Raw genomic sequence first — 19,883 nt, 5'->3', positions numbered from 1 at the left:
ATGATGAGCTCCTGAAGGTGCATGCAATATTAGAGAGCAATAATCAGACATCTAAGCACAAGACAGCTGTACCTGATACTTCAAGTTCATCTGAAAGTGATGGCAATAATTATGAAGATGAACATATCAAAGAAGCACGGAGATTTGCAAATGATCTTGAATGTGAGGTTAAAAGCCTTTCAGAACTCACTGAAACAATTAAGAAATTAGCAGAACCATGCGAAGCAAATGCGAAGGGCACATTTTCTTTAGAGACGGACCAAAACGTGCAGATCTCCACAGTTTTGGATGCTCAGCATGAGAACCAGGATGTGTGTACAACAGAAGCAGAAATAACTGAGTTACTTTCCATTATACAAAGAAATGATGATCTTGAGGAGGAATTGCTTAAGGAAAAGGTTGAAAAGGACTATTACAAAAAACTATATAATGAAGAACATCATGAGCTGTTGGAGTTGCGTGCAATGTGGGACAACTTCCTTTTGAAATCTGAAGAGACGGCAAAAACAGCCACTACATGCATGATTGTAGAAGAGACTGAGGAAACAATTTCAATTGAAACAATTTCTTCCAAGACTGAGCACATAGAGAACACATCTTACACATTTTTAGTCACTGAAAATGATGATCCCTGGGTGCCCACTTTACAGGATTCTAGTGTTGCAGTGGAAACTCATGCTCTGCAACCTGCACAACTGGAGACCTCTGCTGCTATGACTGAGGAGTCTAGAGACACACGTTACATAAGCTTGGATACTAATTCTCAGAACTCTAGCACATGTTTGGACATCACAGCTCCTGAATGTGATCAAGAACAGATATCCACTTTGGGCGGTGGCCCTCTGAAAGGACAACAAGATACAGAACAAAGCAAAGAATCTCAAAGTTTGTGTCGACCACAAGCTGAAGAAAGCATGCCATTTTCCCTTCACCAGAGAATTTCCGAACTTGATACAGAGGTATCTAGAGAAAGAGAACAAAAGGAATACTACCACAAACTATACAATGAATCGCAAGATGAGCTCCTGAAATTGCGAGCAATACTAGACAAGACAGCTGTGCTTGACAGTTCAAGTTCATCTGGAAATTATGACAGTGATTATGTAGATGAAAATATCATAGCTGCACGGAGATTAGCAGATGAACTTGAATGTGAGGTTCAAAGCCTTTCAGAACTCACTGAAAAAATTAATAAATTAGCAGAACCACATCCACCAAATCTGAAGGGCACATTTTCTTTAGAGACAGACCAGAGTGCACACAGCTCTACATTTTTGGATGCTGAACAAGATGATCATGATGTGCCTAATCAACAGCACCCTAGTGACTCTAGGAAAACAAACCGTCGTTTCCCTAGAGTCACTAGGCTGGCTCTATGGAAAGACAGACACAGGATCCACAGACTGGAGGACACCTCTTTTGCAACACCAAAGAAATTTGAGGATACTAAATCTGAGTATCCTCAAATTACTATGTACGAGGAAGAGAAATCTATAATATGTTTGGATGTTGAAGCTCCAGAATCTGACCAAGAACAGATTTCTACTTCAGAGGTTGATGTCATCCAGCAAAGACAAGATATGGAAGAAAGAAAAGAAGAAGAAATCACCAAGCTGTCTTCAGAGCAACAGAGTGCTTGTAATCTTGAGGTGGATGTACTCGCAGATGCAAGTTCAGCTGGTAGTGACAATGCAATATTTCTAAATTCACCATCAGATGTATTTCAGCTTCAAACAGACAGAGATGCTGCTGTGGAAACAGTAATTCCAGAAGAAGAGACTGCTGTCACTGAGGCTGAGAATCATGGTATAATAGAGCCTTCGACCTCATCTGCACCTCATCATTCACCTGAGAACTGGGCTGAAACTGGTGAATCAACAGAGAGTATATCGTTGGAAATCGTATTCTCAGAAACTGAGGACGAAGTGCTTAATCGATTTCAGCCACTCCATCGCACGTCTTCTCACTCTGATTGTTCGATTTCAAAGAGTGAGAGCACAGGTTCTTCAGACAAATTAGGACAAGATGATGAAGTTCAGGAGAACATGCAGATCAGGCGGCAAAACACACCAGCCCATCTTGGAGGTCACCGAGATGGAGAGACCGACCCTGATGAGGGAGCAGTGTCTTCTGCTGTTAGGCGTCACTTTCCAAATGCTTGGAGTTCTTCAGCCTATTTCCTAAAAAATATTTTACTGACAATACTTTTCTCCTTTGTGGGAGCATATATATTCCATGAATATATATGCGTGAGACCTAACTTTGATGTGAGCTACGGTGTCTTCTCAATATTGGAACCGTTCTGCACCTTTGAAAATGTATTACCAGTTCCTTTCTAATTTAGCCTACAAGAAAGCCAATGCATTTTATTTGGATAAACTTACAAAAGACCTCAAAGAAACCGATTTTAGACAAGTACTATTGCCAAAAAAGAAAAGCAAACCAAAAGTTATTAATAAGAGAACAATGACAAAGGAGCAGGAAGCTTGGATGTTGGCCATACCCAGCAAGGAGGACCACTGGAGGATGATCCAAGGTCCTGGGTTGTAAAGGTTTTTCTCTATTAGACCTCCAGGTCCTCCTGGTGGATCTCTCCAGCTGGGTGACCTCCAGGTCCTCCTGGTAGTTTTTCTCCATTAGGTAAAGTTAATTTGTCATGTCAAATGTGCAAATCTGTCACAAAAGTGAGACAGATATACCCTTAAGTGTTTTATCAAAAGGGTCAATGTCCTGTACTGACTAGAATGTAGCACAGCTTGAAGGTGTCTGGTTCTGGACAGGACTTTTACTTATAAAATTTGCAAGAACCGGTTTTTCTCTAGGCGCTCTGGTATTTTCCCAAAAACCGTTCACTTTGGTTAAGTTATCTGGCCAATGTAAAATTGCCATTACTTAGGTTTAGGTTTAGGGTTTTGGGTGAAAGCATAGTTGGGTTTTTCAGGGTTTTCATTTTTGATGACTTTCTTTTTTATTTGTTCTCAGCTTTAGTTATTTTCTATTTCTGTTCCTGCCATACTGGCTTTTCTTTAGATCAGTTTTTCTTTAGCTGCTGCTTATTTAATTGTATTAAAATCTCTCAAATGTCTTATATTTTATTTATTTTATTCAGATTTATATTGTCTGTTCTTAGTGTTTTTGGTAACACTTTATTTGAAGGTGTTCATAAACCTGAAGGTGTTCACTGTCAAAAACATGACATAACATCTGTCATGAACATAAAGAAGTCTTTATGAATGTTTATGACAGCTGTCATAAAGTGACAGTAAATAATGAAAAAGTGTCAACTTTGCATTAAATTGTCATTATTTACAAAATCATGCAAAGTTGGCACTTTTAATGGACTTTTAATGCAACTTTTAGAGCAACTTTGCATTAAAAGTGTCATTATTTACCGAATGACACCTCATGACAACTGTCATAAACATTAATAAAACTTCTTCATGTCTTTATTAATGACATAACAGGTGTTATGTCATGTTTATGACAGTGTCGTGTCACCCCTTCAAATAAAGTGTTACTGTGTTTTTTTAACCTTCTCATGTGCTTTTACTTTCTAAGTAAGTAAAGTTTTTCACAGACATATAATCACAAAGCACTGTAGAATAAAAAAATCAACATTAAAACTACACAAAGCAAATGCAAACACAAGAAACACAATAAAATCATGATGTAAAAAAGCCTGAGAAAATGAAAAAGCTTTTAGTTCCTTTTGAAAAACCTCCACAGAGTCAGCTCCAGAAGAGATGACACAAAAGCATGAACAATTTTCTCTAGGTCAACTCTGGAGACCATCCATCCATCCATCCATCCATCCATCCATCCATCCATCCATCCATCCATCCATCCATCCATCCATCCATCCATCCATCCATCCATCCATCCATCCATCCATCCATCCATCCATCCATCCATCCATCCATCCATCCATCCATCCATCCATCCATCCATCCATCCATCCATCCATCCATCCATTTTCTTCCGCTTCATCCGGGGACGGGTCACGGGGGCAGCAGCTTCAGAAGGGAGGACCAGACTTCTTCCAGCTCCTCCGGGAGAACCCCAAGGCGTTCCCAGGCCAGCCAAGAGACATAGTCTCTCCAGCGTGTCCTGGGTCTAACCCGAGGCCTCCTCCCGGTGGGACGTGCCCGGAACACCTCACCAGGGAGGCGTCCAGGAGGCATCCTGACCAGATGCCCGAGCCACCTTAACTGGCTCCTCTCGACGTGGAGGAGCAGCGGCTCTACTCTGAGTCCCTCCCAGATGACCGAGCTTCTCTCCCTATCTCTAAGGGAGAGCCCAGCCACCCTGCGGAAGAAACCCATTTAGGCCGCTTGTATCCTCAGTCTCGTTCTTTCGGTCATGACCCAAAGCTCATGACCATAGATGAGGGTGGGAACATGGATCGACTGGTAAATCGAGAGCTTTGCTTTTTGGCTCAGCTCTCTCTTCACCACAACAGACCGGTACAGCGCCTGCTTCACGGCAGATGCTGCACCAATCCGCCTGTCGATCTCCTGCTCCCTTCTTCCCTCATTCGTGAACAAGATCCCCAGATACTTAAACTCCTCCACTGCTTTGAATCCTTTCAATTATTTTTTTATGTTAACACCTCAACACCTTGGCGGAGTCCAACTCTCACCGGAAACTTTCTGCTAGCAATGCGGACCAGACTCTGACACCTATCATACAGGGACCTGACAGCCCGTATCAAAGGGCCCGGTACCCCATACTCCAGGAGAACCCCCCACAGGGCTCCCCAAGGGACACGGTCGAACGCCTTCTCCAAGTCCACAAAACATGTAGACTAGTTGGGCGAACTCCCATGCGCCCTCCAGGACCCTATTGAGGGTGTAGAGCTGGTCCAGTGTTCCACGACCAGGACGAAAACCACACTGCTCTTCCTGAATCCGAGGTTCGACTATCAAACGGACCATCCTCTCCAGGACCCTTGAATAGACCTTACCAGGGAGGCTTAAGAGTGTGTCCCCTCTGCAATTGGAGCACACCCTCCGGTCCCTCTTTTTGAACAGGGGGACCACCACCCCAGACTGCCAATCCAGGGGAACTGCCCCCGATGCGATATTGCAGAGTCGCGTCATCCAGAGCCTTAAGGAACTCCGGGCGAATCTCATTCACCCCCGGGGCCCTGCCACCGAGGAGCTTCTTAACCACCTCGGCGACCTCGTCCCCAGAGATTGGAGAACCCGACCCAGAGCCCCCAGGCTCAGCTTCCTCAACAGAAGGCATGTTGGTGGGATTGAGGAGGTCTTTGAAGTATTCTGCCCACCAGCTCACAATGTCCCAAGTTGAGATCAGCAGCACACTATCCCCACTATAAACAGTGTTGGTGCTGCAGTGCTCCCCGATCCTGAGACGCCGGATGGTGGACCAGAATCGCCTCGAAGCCGTGCGGAAGTCTTTCTCCATGGCCTCTCCAAACTCCTCCCACGCCTCAGCGACCACCCGAGCCGCATGCCGCTTCGCCTGCCGGTACCCATCAGCTGCTTCTGGAGTTCCACAGGCCAAAAAGGCCCGTGGGACTCCAGGCTCTGGAGACCATATGTGTTATTTTAGCAATGTTTTTTAGGTAACACTTTATTTGAAAGGGTGTGCATAAGCAACTTTTCGTCAAAAGAGTCATTATTTACAGACAGCAGCCATAAACATTCATAAAGACTTCTCCATGTTCATAAAAAGTGCTATGTTGTATTTATAACAGTGTCATGTCAGTCTTATGCACACCACTTTAAGTAAAGTATTACCGTTACTTAAATGAAAGAAACAAGAAAGGGAAACAGTCTTAATGTGTGACTAGAAGCCAAATAATGAGTCAAATGTGACACCTAGATTTTTTTTGCCTTTGATTTAGCTAGCGACCAGAAGGATGCAATTATCTCGCTAATATTTTGATGCAAGTGACTCAGAGCAATAATCGTAGTTGCTGTCTTACTGATGTTTAGAACCACAAAGTTACTGGAGAGCCAATCACTGACACAGGACAAACAATATTTTCCTGTTATTTTCCCCAACTTCCTGTCATCCACATTAGTTCTTATTGTTATTTTGCCTTGTGCCTTTTTGTAAGTTGTATCCTTTTATTTAAGATACCATTATTCTTTAATTTTGCCTGTGACATTCTGCATATTTGTTCCTTCGGCAAACATTGCACCCTGAGGATCACCAATTCATCATAAGGATACAGAAACACACAGGACAAACAAAAATGCGCACACTTCAACACAGTTTGGCGAGAACAATTAACCTGTCTAGAAAACCCACACATGCACAAGGTGAACATTAAAACTGAATTCAGAAAGACCCAAGGCTAGGGCTCAAACACAGTAACTTTTTACTGCAAGACAACATTGCTACCAAGCGCGCCACTGCAGAATTTGATTGTTTCCACTTCAACCACTTCTTCTTTCCAACCGCTAGAGGGCAGACGTGGCGTTTGACACGTCGAAGTGTTTCTCTTTCAATCCTATTGATAAACTATTTTCTGTTTGCCAAACCTAAACTGTGATTGCAAATTCAGAATAGAAAATAATCTCTTCTATAAAAAGAAGAGATTATCTAAAATCAATCAATTTAGATTATTTGATTTATAATTTAAATATATTTATGATACAATTGTGTTTGTATAAAACCTTGAGCATTAAATTTAAAAAGGCAGATGGAAAATATCAAATTGGTTCATGAATTATCAGAAAGAACTATTATGCTTTAGAATAAAAAAACTTTGTTTAGTAGAAAGAGCTCAGTTTGAGGTTATCCAGTGGAGAAGGTTACCAGCTGCACATTCAACGGTTACTTTGATAGATCACACCTTTTAATGCTCAAAGCACATCATCCAGTCTGCTAATTCAATTTAAAAATTATTATTTTTTATTTTTACAGGCTTTTTATTGAATAATCTGCAATTGGGAATATTTTTGAAGCAGGGATGGTTTAGACGTCTTTTAGTGCCCATCATTCTAAGATGTGTTTGTGTAATATTCACACCTTTATGTCAGCTCTAATGGACTCTGTCATCTCATCATTATCAGAGAATGTTTATGATGAAACATTTGAAACATGAACACATTTTCGTCATAAGCATTTTATAACTATGAAAAGATGGCACACACAGAGGGGTTGTCCTGGATTTCGAAGGCTCTGTCTTTGGTTCCACGCTCACCCGTTCTGCTTCACGGCAGTCCTCTCCTCTGCATGTCAGGCTTATGCATATTTCATTTGCTCGTCTTCAGGGCAGCTATCAAATGAATCAAGCTGGATGGATAGAGGTGGAGCTGCGGAGCTGATGAAGAGGATGATGTGTGAAAGCGAGGGGCTGGGTTTGGGGATAACCACTAACACCTGCCCCCTCCTCTCCAGGAATGAATGGGTTATGAGATGAGAGGAGATCTGGACGATTTATTCTCTTCAGCTGCGGAGAAGAACGGGGCCACAATGTCTCGGGACTAAAACCTGGATTCCACGCCTCTAGTTTGCTGCTCCTTTGTTCAAAATCACTCCTCAATGGATCTTTTAAGGACGCATGCATTTCTGATTCTGTTGATTTTAGGACATTGAGGCACACTTTTGACATCACACCCGTCCACTTTCCTCTTCTCCACGGATCCAAAAGTTGGAAAAGTCCTCATCATCACTTTGGGACCCCCCCTTAGCACCACAGGTGTCAATCCCAAGTGGTACACGGTGGAGGAGGATGACAAGCGGCATCTAGTGGATACTTTTTTCTCGTTTTCTTTATAAGAACTTCTGAGCAACTAGGATTTTGTTTTGGGATAAAAGGAAAAAAAAAAACAAGAAAAATGCCTTTTGATTTTGCAGGTTTGAAAAATCAGGTGCTAAAACCTGGGAAGGAAGAGGTCAAGAATACTGTGGGGGATTCTTTAGGAAAGCTGCAGAGGTGAGAGGGTTAATTTTCATGGAAACTTGCAGAAATGAAGCCTTATGGCTGCAAAATGGTGCTGATGAGGATCAACTTCGGGGGTGAACACGTAACATCTTCTGCCATGAGAAATCCTGGTGATAAAGAAATATCTGATTCTATTCTTTGCTGAGCGATGCCAGTGATGTAATCACAGGTTTTATATTTAGGCAAGTAATGCATATTTTACATCTAATACATTTTTAACAGAAGAACGTGTCAGCGGCGGAGAAGCCTAGAAATGTATTCAGACCACTGTCGTTTCTTTAAGAGATAAAGTGGAGGGTTATAAAGACAAGACAACAGAAATAGAACTACCAGAAACACAGATACTGAAAAGAAAATAAAGGCAACATCATTATGAAAATAGAAGACATTTATGAACAATGTGATGACAGACATGTTTAGTGTGGGTGTCGGCTTCAAGACATAATTGTAATAATAAGAAGATAATGGGGAAAAAAAATAGAGGTAAAACCTAACAGAATTACTACCAACACTCATATTTCCACTACCACAAATAATAATAATACTAATAACAGTAGCAATATTTTGTTATTTGTTCTCAGTTTATGATGATTATTATAATTATTAAGATTATTTTGTTATTTTTACTCTACTTCTCCTAATTTCTGACTGAAATATCAGATCCTGGACCTGGAGGGAGTCACTTAATTTCAGCAAAAAAGGGCACAATAAAGCAAAACCACCCAACAACGACAAGAAAACAGTATTTTGGATAAATAAATAGAATAGAGTAGAAATATCCTTTGTTGACCTAGAATGTGAAAAACAATTCTGTGCAGCAGCAGCAAAGTAACAGGCAATTACAGCAAACAGACTCACACAAAGATGCAATATACAACATATAAAACAGAATAAAGAATATAATACTGTACACTAAGGGCAAAATTTCAACATAAATACAGTGCAGTTATAAAAAAAAAAGTGAAATGGAAATTATTATTATTATTATTTTACAAAATGTGCATGTCTCTTTGAGCATTGAAGAGACATAATATCTACAATTAATGCCAATAAAATAAACTCTACATCAAGAAAATAGCAGATGTGAATAGAAATGTTACAATTCATCAAAGCTTATTCTTCCCTCTCTTAAATTTGTGCAGGAGAAAAAACTGTGCAAATTTCAGCAGCCCTCTGCACAGTGGTGGTGCCTCTGGTCGCTTGGTAATATGAGATCTTTTGCTGGCTGGTGTGAACAGAGGCAGGTTGATTCAGGTGGCGGAATAGATGTAAAGAATGAGAAACCTTACAGAAATCTGATCACAGCAGATCACTGATCTTTATCCTTATCTTTGCTGCTGATTTTTGCTAACACACTACTATATAAATAACAGTGTGAAATGAAAATGGAGCAAGCTGAACAGATTGATATTCCCTTTTGCTCTTTAGGAAAATGGACGGTAGTAATGTTGAGGATGAGGAAAACATTGAACTGACAGAGGATGGACGGCCAGTGGCGTCAGCGCCACTTCCTGCCCCCCTACTGGACTGCAGCTGCGGCGGTCTGCCCAAGCGCTACATCATTGCCATCCTCAGCGGCCTGGGCTTCTGCATCTCCTTCGGCATCCGATGCAACCTAGGTGTGGCCATTGTAGAGATGGTGAACAACAACACAATTTATGTCAACGGGACGCGAGTGATTCAGGTAGATTGAGTCCTAACAAGCTAAGTCAATACTGTTTTGTTTTTACTCTTTGGCATTAAAGGTTTGGCCTTATTGATCACATGCAGAAAATCAACAAAACTCTTGCTGGTGTTGGTGTACATGAAATCAACATCTTCACTATGCTAGACATCCATCCATTCATTTTCTTTCACCCTTGTCCCTTAATAGGGTCGGGAGGGTTGCTGGTGCCCATCTCCAGCTAACGTTTCGGGCGAGAGGCGGGGTTCACCCTGGACAGGTCGCCAGTCTGTCGCAACTATGCTAGACAACAAATCTAAAATTAGTTGGCTAGAAACCTAAATTTAAGAAATCTAAAATTTCTCCGTCTGCAGTTTAGTTGAGTTTGAACAGCGGACAAACACCAGCAAATCACAGATTCTGGAAACTTCACACGGACCTGATGTCTCCCCACTCTTCCTTACAGACCAATCGGACCTTGATTTCCAAATAAAATGCCAAAATTATTTATGCCATCTGAAAGCAGATCTTTGGAGCACCGAATAACTTCCCGGTCCTTTTTGGTAACGACCTTGCACGAGGAATGCATCAGTGGTATCCCACAACCGTATCTTGGTGTAATGGCTCTGCAATCTCTTACTCCAGCTGGAAACTCTTGGTTGGATTTTGCTTCACAATTCACAATGATCACATTTATGTTTATCATAGGTGCTTTTTTTTTCTTTTACCACACTTTTGTCCTTCAATTTTACTTTCCAACATGCTTGCACACAGCCAGTTTCTTTTACAAAGACATTACGTGACTTACCCTCTTTGTGGATGGTCTTAATGATAATCTATTATGTACAGTATAACCTTAATAGTCTTAACATAATTATTTGTGGAGAAAGCAAATGTTATGTTTTCATTAGCTGTGAGGCCTAATTGTCAAGATTAACAAAAATAATAATAACAATAATGTTTCAATATATTCCGTAAAATTTTAGTAATTTCAAGTCAGACATTCACGTCCCACAAAGCATATTTTCAAATAAAAAGGAAATGTAATTTTTTATTTTTTTTTTAGAAAACTTATTATTGAGTGTTCTTTTCTACCTTGTATGGAGTCATCTTAAATTCACATACAATAAATTATAAAAACAATGGTTTTTAAATCTTATTTTGGCTTATGAAATATTGCTTTTGTTTCAGGCACAGTCGTAACACACTTTTAGTCAAGGTTCACTTCTTTTCATCATACATTCTGAAAGAAATTCAGATTACTTACTAACATGGGATAATCAAAGGAAGGACTCTGCTTTTTATTCACCAGAATATTAACATTTTCATCTAATTTATTTTATTAATTCCATTTCAGAAAGCTCAGTTTAACTGGGATCCAGAGACCGTGGGGCTGATCCACGGGTCCTTCTTTTGGGGCTACATCGTCACTCAGATCCCAGGCGGATTCATCTCCAACAAGCTGTCTGCTAACAGGTTGGGGTGCTGTCAGTGCAGCTGGTGTTACTGGAAACCCAGCTTTAGCAGTAGAGAGGCACTTTTCTCAAGGATGAACTGAGTGTCACCCTGATTATTGTCAAATAAGAAGCATTAAGTAAATAAGTAAGAGAATTAGAATTAGGGAGAGCTCTTCTTCTGCTCATTTAAAGGGTTAAAACTGTTTGGCGCAGTGAGCAACACCGATGGAGCAGATAGCAATCCTGTAATAAAAGCTTCACAGGAAAAAAAGGACACGCCACTGACAGAGTTAATAATGAAAGATCCTGCTTCTGATTTACTTCTGAAACAGCAGCAGCTGGAATATTACAAGTGTCACTTACATGCTGCTTTGGAAAAAAAAAAAACGGAGGAAGGGGATTTTGGGTATGAGGGAGCTTGGCAGCACCATGGCGGTGAAGCAGAAACTTGTGGGCTGAATGGGATGACTTTTTATCTCATTCAGTGAATGACAGAGGCGTCAGATATGTCAGGCTGTAAGACGGAGACACTGACAGACAGATTCAGAGATGTGGTGCTTTATTAGTCTACTGCAGCTTCCAGACACACACACACACACACACACACACACACACACACACACACACACACACACACACACACACACACACACACACACACACACACACACACACACACACGCATGCACGCACGCACGCACGCACACACACACACACACACACAGTGTTTGCCAAGCTTTCACCAGCTGCCTAAAGATTTGGTCAAATTCACAAATATAGGTGCAGCTGAATAAATTAGAAAATTATTGAAACAATAATTTATTCCAGTAATAAAATTACAAATATCCATCATGTGCAGCATATTAAAATTTGAATTTCTTTTTCTAGCTGATTACAGCTAGTTGAAACATAGATGTTTCTATTTATGCTACGTCGGAGCGACAGAAAAGGATTTTTGATTCAGAAATGTTATGGAAATATTATATCCTGCACAATCCTAGGGACAACATCTGACTTGCTGACTAGACACTTGTCGAACAAAGGCAATCTGAAGAAAAGATAGCTGAAGTTAATCTCCTGGAAATGCCTCTGGATTCTGGCATGGCTTTTAATGTAATATGTATACAACCTTTATTTAACCAGAAATGTCTCATTGAGACTAAAAATCTCTTTCTTAAAGGAAGAAAAATGATTAAAAAAAACAAACAAACACAAACATAAAAGTAGAAATAAGTCTAATATAAAGCTTGATATTAATCAAAACATTTACAAAAAAAGACTCCAGTCTGAGGGAGCAGCAAACTGGAAAGCTTTTTTTTGTTGTTGCAAAGATCAGTGCAAAGCGAACAATTAATAAAATAAAATCACCTGACCGCAGAAAATAAACACCTGAAAATATTCTAAGGGACAAGAGATGCAGTCCCAAAGGAGTCCAACAGAGGCACTAAATCTGTGATGAAATGATAAATCTTGATAAACAAGATTTAATTTTGAAATAAGAACCTAGCTTCAGCTTCATCTTTTTTACAAGCTGTTGAAGGTAGAGAACAAAGCCCATATATATATATATATTTTTCCCATATATATATATATATATATATATATATATATATATATATATATATATATATATATATATATATATATATATATATATATATATATATATATATATATATATAAAAAGGCTCAGTGAAGGTTTATTTCCCCATTAGCATTTTCATTGAAACATTCCGATGAACCCTTGTTTTCTTCACAGGGTGTTTGGGGCTGCCATTTTTCTAACATCAGTGCTGAACATGTTCATCCCGTCAGCTGCCAGGGTGCACTACGGCTGCGTCATGTTTGTACGCATCTTGCAGGGGTTAGTGGAGGTAAGGAAAGAAAATTGTCAGCTAATAGAAAATTTGCAAATTAATTTAGGTTCCAAGAGGAAGAGAGAGAGGATTGAGAAGGCAGGTCACCCTCTACCAAGCATTTATTAAGTGTGAACCAGGAAAAATAATTCTAGATTTGTGTTCGAGTGACACATCGTCTTTCCTCAGACGCCTTAGTGATGGGTGTTTTTATTTTCTAGTTTTGCTCTAAAGTGTGATACTTTCGCGGACCACATCTATAGCCGTATAGCTGTTTCTGTGGTCCCTCTGAGGTTTACAGAACCACATAAGTAGAATTTCAAGGTAACATTTGTGTGCCTAAAGATTGTTTTATCAGTCAAATCAAATCAGTTTTTATTTAGGACCAAATTACATCAACATAACAAGATGTACAAGTAAAAACTCCCTCTAATATCTACTTTCTGCCATAACCCGGTCTTTGAGGTCATTTATGATCTTGATGTGGCTTCAAACTGTGTTGGATACAATTGGCTCTAGGGTGTTGGAGTGGAATCATCTGATTGTCATTAAGAGCAACGTGACAGAAAAATTTTTACTTTTTAGTTGGTATTAATTCCTTGGTTTCCAAAGAAGGAGAGCAAAATGTTTTACACCATCCTCAACTTTTATATCCAATCTTTGTCTTTATTTACACTTTTTCTCATCTCTTGAAAGAATGATCATCTACTAATAGTTGTGCTTTCCCCCCAAAAATCAGTCTAACTCTTAAAAACCTATCTCCTTTGCATCAAAGTCAGTCTTTGATCTTTGTCATTCTGCACCCTGCTCCCTTTAGGGGGTCACCTACCCAGCGTGTCACGGGATGTGGTCCAAGTGGGCTCCTCCTCTCGAACGCAGTCGACTGGCGACCACCTCATTCTGCGGTGAGCCACGTCTCTCCTTTCTTTAATCAGACAAACGCGCTGAGCTTTTTTACCCTTCCAAACATCGCCGATGCAACCTCCTCACAAGTCACAGGGAGAACAGCAAGTAAATGGACATGAGTGAGCTTGCTTTGCTTTGCAGATGCTGACCCGTGCTGCCTCTGTTGAAATTTGAATAACAGTGTCGCACTTTAAATTGGTACCATGACAACCCGTGCATCAAAACCCTCTTGACATTGTCTGTAAATGAACACAGCTCACCTGTGTAAACTGAAGGAGCTTCCCTGTCCATTCACCTAAATGAAGTGTCACACTGCTTAATGTCCAAAAACCCTCTCAGCGTTGCTGCTCTATAGAAATCAGCCGTGCTCACGAAGGCGTCAGACTGCAGAAAACAGGCTGAAACACCCTCTCAGTAAGGGCAGCACTAATGGCTCATTTTGACGATGTTTACTCAATGACTCTAATGCATGTCTTTGATTTGACTATGGTCATTAAGACACATTTGAACTCCCCGGTGTTGGTGACTTGTATAGTAATCCTGCAAAAAACAACAAAAAAAGCATAACCAAGGGAAAACATGTTTTATGATGAGTATCGCTGAGATGTGATGACTGACAGTGACATTTGATGTCATCAGGTTCCTACGCTGGAGCGGTTATCGCCATGCCTTTAGCTGGAGTTCTGGTGCAGTATGTCGGCTGGCCTTCGGTCTTCTACCTTTATGGTGAGGAACAACAAAACAAACACAAAATTCCCACAACCAACGTCATTTACACGTTTTAAGTCGTAGTAAAACAAGTAACAAAAATTTCGGTGTAATATTATTGGCACATTTTTAGTTCAGAAACATTCTCCATGAACAGTGTGTGTGGTGGGAGACCAACACAGCACACCATGCTAACTGCCCTATCCAATGGTCCTACATGGTGGCGGCAGTATCATGCTTTGGGTTTTCTTCAGCAAGTCCCTCTAGGGATAAGCATGTTGGATAATGAATGGGTGGATATTAACACTTCATTGTTATGGACTTCTATTGTAGCCCAAAAGTATCAAGGCAGTTTGCAAAACAAACAAATCCAGTTTATGCAAATTCAGTCCAGAAATCAGATTCAATGTCAGTTACATGTGGATCCTATTTATAAAACAATGCCATTAAGTTTGGATTATTATACCAATTCTTGAAAAGTTTTTACCCATAAAACTTCAAGTCATTGACTTTGCAGCAGTTTCTCAGTTAAAGCAAAGCATGTAGTGTCACTGGAGAGCAGAGCAATGCCCCAAAAAAAACAAAGCTATCTCATTATTAGACTGGTGTAATGTTTGGTTTCTAAGTTTAATAGAGTCATTAGAAAATACACTAAGCTTGTTTAGCAGGAGGAAAATATACGGTTCAATTTCACGTAAGGTCCTTTTCATAATCTGTGTGCGGCACGTTGCTCCCTGCTAGTTGTACTCTGTCTGGTTTTTGCACCTCGGTTTTTATCTAAAACGCTTGATTAAAATGATTAACACTCACACGAAAGCCGTACCTTCGCCAGCGTATTTTAATAAAAAGCCACTCTGATTTCACCGCGATACGATCTCATGATTTATTGATGTAAATTAGCATTTTCCTGTCCTACCTCTGTGACTCATGCTGGGACTATTTTTTAATAACGGAAATTTCTGTGATCCAGAGAGGGCGTGTGCTGGGGTTTAATTAATTTGTCCTACGCTCACTCATTCATGCTTTTATAAAAAAGCTCCGCAGATAACTACAGTGTGAACGTAATCTGCTCTTGTCTCGTTTGAAGGGGTGTTTGGGATCCTGTGGTATATCCTGTGGCTCCTCCTGGCTTATGGGAGTCCCGCTCAACATCCCACGATCACACAGGAGGAGAAGATGTACATCGAGGCTGCCATCGGTGAAACAGCCAACCAACTGAGCGCTACAGAGGTGTGCATATTTAACGAGCTCTGGATGTCAGGCTTTGTTTTAAACCTACTCACACGTTTGACCTTCGACAGAAATTCAAGACCCCCTGGCGTCGTTTCTTTACCTCCATGCCGGTCTATGCTATCATTGTGGCAAATTTCTGCCGCAGCTGGACCTTCTACCTGCTCCTTATCAGCCAGCCGGCATACTTTGAGGAAGTGTTCGGCTTCCCCATCAGCAAGGTTAGCCTCATGGACAGAGTTGTCAATTTTAAGAGTAAAAACTGATCCTGTGGTTGCATCAAGAAGTACTCAAACCCTTCTGAAAATTAGGTTATATGTCATTTGTCAACCAATCTGACCAAATGTTTCCTGTTTTAGTTCAAATAGCCAAAATTATTTCTCTGTGGTTTTCTCCAATTTCCTCTTTCCTAACTGTTTGACAAAATGTTGCTTCCCTCCTTTTTCGAATGAACATTTCTTGCTTTTGGGATGCAAGAAATGTATCAGGCTCAGCACTCAGTGTCACCTGAATAAACATAAATGATTTATGCATGTATGGGTGTTTTTAATCTGTTATTTAATGCGTTACTTCTTATTTAATGTGTACAGGTGGGGATCTTGTCTGCCCTCCCCCACATGGTGATGACAATCATCGTCCCTATCGGAGGGCAATTGGCGGATTTCTTACGAAGTAAAAAAATTATGTCAACAACAAATGTGAGGAAGCTCATGAACTGCGGAGGTACACGGATGCAACCATTTCTCAAATATTACTGATTTAATACGAACCACTTATTTGGAAATTAAACTTACCTTTACAGAATCCCTTCCAAATGATTCACATTGTCTGATCAGATAAAGTTCGTTAATTCATTTCTCTGATTAGGTTGGATAATAATAATAATAATAATAATAATAATAATAATAATAATAATAATAATAATAATAATAATAATAATAATAATAATAATAATAATAATAATAATTCCTTTACATTGGCTCATTTTTGTTTGTTTTTTGTTTCAGGATTTGGTATGGAGGCCACCCTTTTGCTGGTTGTTGGATTTTCTCACACACGAGCAGTCGCCATTTCCTTCCTCGTGCTGGCTGTAGGCTTCAGCGGATTTGCCATTTCAGGTTCTTAAGACCTCAGATTTGACTTCATTCAAAAACTGTGTTGAACAGGGCGAAAATATGCAGTAAACAGGATTTGCACAAAAACCTTTTTTCTGCTGTTTTTAGTAATAATTTAAGTCTGGAGAACCACCAGTTTCCCTTTGTTGCAGTATAAAGCAGTGAGGCTTTTGGTGTGGGGTTCTCTAGAAAACCAACAAATTCAAGTGTGGATGTAGATCTGTTTTCATGTCTGTGTGTAAATTTCACTTAAAATTTATTTATGCTGTGTTCTCAGGTTTTAATGTCAACCATTTGGATATTGCTCCTCGTTATGCCAGCATCTTGATGGGCATTTCCAATGGAGTTGGAACGCTGTCTGGAATGGTGTGCCCCCTTATTGTTGGAGCTTTGACTAAAAACAAGGTAAAAAAAAATCTCTAGATAATTCAGTGCTGTAAGAAAGTATTCAGTCCCTTACACGTGGCTTTTGTTTCTGTTTTTGCCACAGAAACAAAAGTATGTTTTTGCCATTCTTAAATCTTTTACATTATTTAAAAAGTTAATACAAAAACTCAATAAACTGAGTTTACAAAAATAGTTTTCAAATGATTATGAGAAAAAAAAAATCAACTTCATTTTGGTTATTTGGAGCCATGCTGGTGTACGTTATGGGAAAATCCAAGTGTGTTTGTGTTGTGTAAAAGTTAAGAATCTCTTTGTGTTTAATTAAAAATAATTAAAAGCGATTAAAAGTACTGACTCTCTACTTTGGGAAGTTAGCAAGTCTGTCAAATAAGAGGGCAGTAGAAACTGCAAAAGGAAAAGGAAAGTTAAAAAAAACAATTAGTGGTGAATTTATTATAAACTGTTCAATGCTTTTTTTATTCAGACATCACATTTCACAACATGTTTTGTGGTTTTAAAGTAATATACGTTATTGCTTGAGCCTCATGTAAGTTTTATATTATGAAACAGCCACAAAATTTCCCAGAAATTGATGTTTGTGGATTTATTTTGTACCATTTATTTGACCAATCCCTATATTGTCTCTGTGTAACCTAGCTAAGCTTTTATCATTACAATTGTTACGTGCAACTTGTGAATTTATAACCTAATCTCAGTATTTCATCTGTGAGAGATCAGTGAACCTTCCTCTTCCGTCTTCCCACAGACTCGTTTGGAGTGGCAGCATGTCTTCATTATCGCCTCCATGGTGCATTATACAGGAGTCATCTTCTATGCTATCTTTGCGTCAGGGGAGCAGCAGGACTGGGCCAACCCCGAGAGCCAGAGCGAGGACAAATGCGGCATTATCGATGAGGATGAGCTGGCGGAGGAGTCAGAACTTGCCAACGACGGTGGCTTGACTTCCCAAAAGAGCTACGGAACGACAGACAATTCATACGGTCAAAAACAGGGATGGAAAAAGAAGAGAGGGGTCACCATGGAGGGGGAGGAGGAACACTATGGTAACGGGGACTACCAGGATGGGTACCAGTGAGACAGCATGCGGATTACAATTAGAGGACTTCCAGAACCCTCGGATGAAACTGAAGGTCTGATTTCACACCGGAGGACGAGTTCAAGGGAAACAACGGGAGCTGCAGCATCAAAAGCAGCCCAAGGCAGACTTTTTCAGCTTTCAGTGAAGAATGTACAATACTGTACAATAGTCTCAGACCTTCCGTAATTTCTGAATATTTTGTTTCCAGAAAGCCAGACAATATGTTAGCTGACAACAACCACAGAACAAGAGATTATCACTTGTTGATCTATACTAACAATCACAATCTGGCTCCTTGGAAGCAAAACATAAAGAAATGAGGGTTGAGTTATGTTTTGCACAGTACTTTGGTTACCTGATATGGACCAAAATGTAAAAGCAAATATTTGACATTATTTTAAATTAGAGAGCCACTGGAAAAACAGAATGTGTCTATCACAAAAAAACATATTTACATATTTAACATCTGTTTTGTACAATCCAGCACCATACTGAAGACACATGAGCAACACATATCAACTTCCAAACCAATCTTTTGTTTTCCTACAGGTGACGCTGATAGCAGTTTATGTTAGTCCATGTGGACAGTCCATGAGATGTTTTGTGTCAGCTATGCAACCTGAAAAAAACCTGAAGGAATGTAAAGATTAGACCTCAGTAGACCACAGCTGTTATGGTGTCAGTCGTATTAGGGTTTCCAGTGTACATCTGCTGTTGGTGAATGGTTGCACTGTGTTACTGCTTTGCTTCTTTGAGCAGGTTTTGGTTCACCACATGCTCGGAAATCCTCTTTAAATCAGAGTTATTATTTGCGGAGCTTTAGGCTCCATATTTCAATTGGACAAAATGAATGTTGAATGTTTTTTTTTCTTCCCCTTTTTGTCTACATGGAGATCCGGTTAGAAACAGTAACAGAGTATTTTGCTATAATCACAGAAGAATGTGTAAAATGTTCAACAAAGAAAATGTGCTGTAAGTTTTAACTTAATAGGCTTGATTTGCACACAAACACGTCTGGTGTAAAAACAAATAACTGCATTATTGAAGATCATAGAGATGGTTTATGGATTACACCATGAAAGGCTTTAAGGTTCTGGATTAAGAGATCATGTTTATGTGAATGATGAACATTTTTTTGTTCCTTTGTGAAATCATGAAATTTAAAAAAGACTTTATAAAATGACTAATTGCTTGGTTATTGAAATGGAAGCTGAATCGAAAGTTTACATATTAATCAATATCTTCAGTTATAATTCATTGCGCTGAATTTAAGGATGGCATTCACTGCCCTTGGCATATTGTTCTCCACCTCCAAACAAGACTCTTAGAATAAAAGCCTTAAACAGTAGCAAGCTCTTTCTACTGCTATTATTAAAGTGCCTACCTGTGCAATCATAAAGAGGTATTTTTCATGGGATGTGTGCAAGGAGGTAATCTTTAGTCTCTAAGAAAACAGCAAAGCCAGACTGAGGTTTTCTAGAGTGAAGGCAGAAAATAAGCAAGATTGCATGAGTAATGTTTTTCATACGGATGGGTCTTTA

The 19,883-nt window shown here is 39.8% G+C and overlaps 1 protein-coding gene across 1 annotated transcript; it reads left to right on the top strand.

Moving 5' to 3' along the window:
• Nucleotides 1–6,799: 6,799 nt before the first annotated feature.
• On the top strand, nt 6,800–19,525 carry slc17a8 (solute carrier family 17 member 8). Its single transcript, XM_081608071.1, has 12 exons — nt 6,800–7,912; nt 9,350–9,605; nt 10,942–11,060; nt 12,801–12,915; nt 13,715–13,802; nt 14,443–14,529; nt 15,599–15,741; nt 15,813–15,962; nt 16,332–16,464; nt 16,749–16,859; nt 17,134–17,261; nt 18,010–19,525. Exons 1-12 carry the CDS (start codon nt 7,815–7,817, stop codon nt 18,337–18,339), a joined length of 1,758 nt encoding a protein of 585 aa, XP_081464197.1. The 5' UTR covers nt 6,800–7,814; the 3' UTR covers nt 18,340–19,525.
• Nucleotides 19,526–19,883: the final 358 nt, after the last annotated feature.

Source organism: Poecilia reticulata, chromosome 6, assembly GCF_904066995.2.
Source record: "Poecilia reticulata chromosome 6, P_reticulata-male-v2, whole genome shotgun sequence".
Classification (NCBI taxonomy): Eukaryota; Metazoa; Chordata; class Actinopteri; order Cyprinodontiformes; family Poeciliidae; genus Poecilia; species Poecilia reticulata.
The sequence above is the reverse complement of the archived record's forward strand: the minus strand, read 5'-3'. Positions and strand labels throughout refer to the sequence as shown.

Coding starts and splice junctions, on each gene's coding strand:
- slc17a8 (XM_081608071.1), top strand. CDS start 7,815: ATGCCTTTTGATTTTGCAGGTTTGAAAAATCAGGTGCTAAAACCTGGG. Junction 11,061..12,800: donor AACAAGCTGTCTGCTAACAG/GTTGGGGTGCTG, acceptor TTTTCTTCACAG/GGTGTTTGGGGCTGCCATTT. Junction 17,262..18,009: donor GAGCTTTGACTAAAAACAAG/GTAAAAAAAAAT, acceptor GTCTTCCCACAG/ACTCGTTTGGAGTGGCAGCA.